We start from the raw sequence: 4,947 nt of genomic DNA, 5'->3' as shown, positions 1-4,947 counted from the left end.
TGAAGGATGAGATTGTGATTGTGGTGTTAAAGATCATGAATCCTATTTGTTCGATAAATGTAAAAGATGGATGTGCGACAGCAAAAAGAAACTTTAATAGTTTTATAATTTTATGATTGATTTAGTGATGAACTAAAACGACATGTAAAAGGTAATTATCTATATTAAAGTTGCTCACATGTAATATCTGAGTTCGATCTAAAAAAATGTCGAGAATTTTATTGGATGATTCATCTTCTCCTAAAATGCAGATGTAAATGGTCATTGAAAAATAAAACTTATTTAAACAATTTCATTCATAAATACATGTCATGCTAGATAAACTTAAAAATCATGACTTTGACTAAAGGAATAAATGAAAATGACTAACATAAAACAAGTTAGTTAAATTAAATGATCAATATCTATTACTAGTAACTAAATACAATACAAAATACACATGAAATTATATAAAGAGGAGGAGTAACTATTTCTCTGATGTTACTAGAAAATAAATTTGTTAAATTTAAATATTATTTGGTTTTTTAGGAAGGTATTAAATATTGTTTTGTTTTTGATATTTTGTTGAGAGTGAGAGGAGTTTGTTGTTGAGAGTTGAGTCCCCAATCACCGAGATTCTCTCTCTCTCTTCACTTTTCTTTTGTGTGTGTCCGTTGGAAACCAAACAGTTCTCTTTCTCTCTCCCTTTCTTTGTCAAACAAACACACACAGACATCACACAAACACACACTCTCCTTCTTCTTTTTCTTCACTCTCTCTCTCTCTCTCTCTACACAACCATTCTTCTTTTTCTCTTCAACGTAACATGACCACACTCTCCACAATCACACACCACCATTTACGGTTATGAATCCCCAATCACAAACTCAACAACAACCACCACCGTTACCACCGCAACAACAACCACCACCTCCACCGCCACAGCTACAACCAAACCGTCCCTCCACCTCCTGCGACATCCACCCTCAAGAAACCTTCACCGGCTTCTGCCCTTCATGCCTCTGCGAACGCCTCGCCGTTCTCGATCCAAACAACACCACCACCTCCTCCTCCTCTTCCACCTCCAACCGCAAACCCCCCACTTCCTCCACCGCCGCCGCCGCACTTAAAGCCATCTTCCGTCCCTCCACTTCCCAACGCAATAACCGTCCCCCAACCGCATCTTCCTCCAACTCCCTCTTCCCTGAACTCCGCCGCACTAAATCCTTCTCCGCCTCCAAAAACGAAGGCTTCTCCGGTACATTTGAGCCTCAGCGAAAATCCTGCGACGTTCGCGGTCGTAGCACTCTCTTTTCCCTCTTCAATCAAGCCGACGAACGCAAAATCCCCAAACTTGAACCTCCGCGTCTCCTCCCTGAGCTTGATACCAGAAACCTAGCTTCATCTTCCACTCTTCAACAACCGTTCATCGAGTCAGAAGAAAACGAAGAAGACGACGAAGAAGAAGATAACATTGTCGTTGAAGATTCAGACGAAGACGAAATTAGGGTTTTAGAACCGCCACAGCCACTGCAACAACCACAACAACAACGGGAACGAGAGCTTTCCAATGTGATTGAGGAAACTTTCCACGAAATCGTAGAAGAAGAACCTGATTTTCAAATTGAACCGGAACCAGAGTTGGTTTTTGCTGAAGAAGAATCCTTGAAACCGATGAAAGAGCACATGGATCTAGATTCACAAGCGAAGAAAAGTTCAGGTCGAGATTTGAAGGAAATAGCCGGAAGTTTCTGGTCTGCAGCTTCGGTTTTCAGCAAGAAGCTTCAGAAATGGAGGCAGAAGCAGAAAGCTAAGAAGCGTGGACCGCGAAATGGCGCGGTTTCGGGGTCATCGACTCTATTGCCGGTGGAGAAGCCAATCGGCCGTCAATTTCGGGAAACTCAGTCAGAGATCGCGGACTATGGCTTTGGTCGTCGTTCCTGTGATACTGATCCACGATTCTCGCTTGACATAGCTCGCATGTCATTTGACGATCCCCGATACTCGTTCGAGGAGCCTCGAGCTTCTTGGGATGGTTATCTGATTGGAAAGACATTTCCTAGAGTGCCTTTACCTACTATGCTTTCTGTGGTTGAAGATGCTCCTGTTGTTCATGTTCAAAGAACTGATTCGCTTATACCGGTGGAGGAGCCACCGCCTTTGAATGAGAATGGTGAGGAGAATGTTAATATGCCTGGTAATTCGACTCAGACGAAAGAGTATTACTCTGATTCTTCAACCAGGAGAAGGAAAAGCCTTGATCGGTCTAGTTCTATTCGAAAAACTGCTGCTGCTGTTGTTGCTGATTTGGATGAATTGAAACCTGTTTCTAATGCTAAGGTTACTCCTGCTACTGCTAGTGTTAATGTTAATGCGAATGCTGGTGTTGATTATTTATTACATGGTCAGAAAGTTGATAGGGATTTGAGGGATTATTCAAATAATTCCAATTCTAATTCGAATAATTCCTTGAGGGATGATTGTTCTGAGAGTTTTGAATTGGGGTATAGAGATAATGCTTCTGTCGTTGGGAGTAATAACGGTTATGGTGATCGTAAAGGAGGGTCTAAGAAGAGTTCGAGTAGATGGAGCAAGGCGTGGAGTATTTGGGGATTTATACATCGTCGCGGTGGAGGGAATAATAACAAAGAGGAGGAAGATGATAGGTATAGTAGTAGAGGAGGTAATGGTAATGGGGTGGAACGTTCTTACTCGGAATCATGGCAGGAATTTAGAGGGGAAAGGAATGTGGATGTTAGAGGTGGTGTTGGAATTGGTAGTATTGGTGGTGCTGGTGGTTTGAATAGGAAGATATTGAGGAGCAATAGTAGTGTGAGTTGGAGGAATGCACCGAGCATGGGAGGAAGCATGGGCGGGGGAGGAGGAATTTTCAGTGGGAGGAAGAGTGATGTTCAGAGTAGTAATGGGTACCTTGGAAGAAAAGGAAGGGATGAGTTAGTGTTGGAGAGGAACCGAAGTGCGAGATACTCTCCTAACAACAACATGGATAATGGCGGTCTCCTGAAGCTCTACTTAACGCCTGGTGGCCGGAGAAACGGTGCCTCGAAAGGAAGGTCCAATCAGGCACATTCTATTGCTAGAAGTGTACTTAGGTTGTATTGAAAGAGAAAAAAAAAACAAAAAAAATTGAAATTCCATAAGGTGTTCTTTGGTTTCATGTTGTTACATTTGCTGCATTTCTTGTGTAAAATTAACACATGGCTATGTATTCTTCATGGTTGGTTGGTTGGATTGGATAAAAACACCCTGCATTTTTCTTTTACAGTTATTGGCAACACTGCTTTTTAGATTAGATTACTCTTAATAACAATGTTTCTTTCTTTTTACACTAACCATGATACACGATGATGTTAATGTGATGAGTCTTATTTCTTGTTACATGGTGTTGTGTATGTTTGGACCAGCAAAGATAAAATCACCTTGAACCATTGTAATTTTGCAAAACTACACTTTGAAATATACCAAACATGCACGCTGTTTCTTTTATTGCCAGAAAAAAGCAGAGGAATATGGTTTGGCAGTATGGTGCCACTGAAAATTGTGCTCTACTTTGGACAGGATCTGTTTCATTTTTGTATCTTTATTCTGCAAAAGCTTAACTGATTGGTGCAATGTTGGGTTTTTTCTTTATAATTTGGGAGCATTTTAACTTGAATTTTTGGAATGTTATGCATTTCTGCAAAAGTGATAACAAGGTGGGCTCATGCCACCTGGTTTTGCTGCTTGTCATAAGTTGTAGTTTTGAGTACAACACAATACATAGCTGTTGTATTCCAAGAGTGCTTTTTTCTTGCTTGGTTGGTATCAATTAACCAAAACTTTATTTACATGTGACTTATCTCAGACAATGGTCCCAATTAAAACATTACCTTATTAGCTTTGTGTTATATCTATATATTCATTCATTACCTTTATGTCTATTCCTTGCTGGCTGGTGTGATGGAAAGATAATTTTGATGCTTTCAAAAGTGTTTCAATTCTGTATGCCAAATTTCTGCACTCTTGTCTCTTGTTATTTTTTAACTCTGTTCTGAGAAACATGATTCTGGATAGAATATTATGGCAAAAGTTATTTAAGTAGTTGATCTTATTCAGTGAGATAGGACTTGGTTGTTGCTGAAATATGAAATCACGGGGTGTTTTGGCATGGAGTTGTTGCTGAAATATGAAATCACGGGGTGTTTTGGCCTAACCATGCCGCTTGTGAAAAAGAGAACAATTTTGTAGATTTTTTTTAATGTTTGGAGCTAATTGTTTATTTGAAACTAGAATATATTGGTGCATGTGGAATGAAAGGTCAACATCATTTGAAGCTTTATATGATTTTCCTTAATGCATAGATTTGTTTGTATATAAGAAAAAATAGCAGGAATCTAGTCCTTTATTGCTTTCCATAAATATTATTTTGTCTAAATTTTTTTTTTCTGTTCTTCATGCATGGTACTTTAATGCTTCTGCTCTATAGTATTTTATTGATAAATCTGGAATATTTTCAGTTACTTTACTTTGGAATTTGTTTGCAACCAAAAATGTCTTTGTTGGCTTTGGGTTGGTTGATTAATATTATTTCAGAATTTGTTGGGTTGTTCAATTGTTTCTTTTGATTTGGATATTACTACTTGGGAGGTGTGTTCATTTATATATAGAGTAACTGATCGCCGATCAGATTCTGGTTGTCTCATAACAATCATGTAAATTCCTTTTTTATTTTTGGGAAGAACAAGCATATGTTAATTCAATGGGAAATAGTATATAGTTTTGATCAATATTTTGCACGATTTGTGTATATTTAAATGATTTTCTGCTTCTAAAGTTTAAACTCGGTTACTATCTAAAAAGGAAATGAAACCCACTGCAGTAAAATTTTGCTGCACGCGCTAGATAATTTACGGTTATAATTTAAATATTATATTTAATTTATATTAAATAAAAAAATTTAACTTAAAA

General features: G+C 38.4%; 1 protein-coding gene across 1 annotated transcript; it reads left to right on the top strand.

Moving 5' to 3' along the window:
- The first annotated feature begins 567 nt into the window (after positions 1-567).
- Positions 568-3,262, top strand: LOC131609348 (protein OCTOPUS). Its single transcript, XM_058881028.1, has one exon. The coding sequence runs from the start codon at positions 847-849 to the stop codon at positions 3,100-3,102; it is 2,256 nt and encodes a 751-aa protein (XP_058737011.1). The 5' UTR covers positions 568-846; the 3' UTR covers positions 3,103-3,262.
- The last annotated feature ends 1,685 nt before the right edge of the window (positions 3,263-4,947 follow it).

Source organism: Vicia villosa, linkage group LG6, assembly GCF_029867415.1.
Source record: "Vicia villosa cultivar HV-30 ecotype Madison, WI linkage group LG6, Vvil1.0, whole genome shotgun sequence".
NCBI classification, from domain to species: Eukaryota; Viridiplantae; Streptophyta; class Magnoliopsida; order Fabales; family Fabaceae; genus Vicia; species Vicia villosa.
Note: the sequence above shows the minus strand (reverse complement) of the source record. Positions and strands in the feature narration are given on the sequence as shown.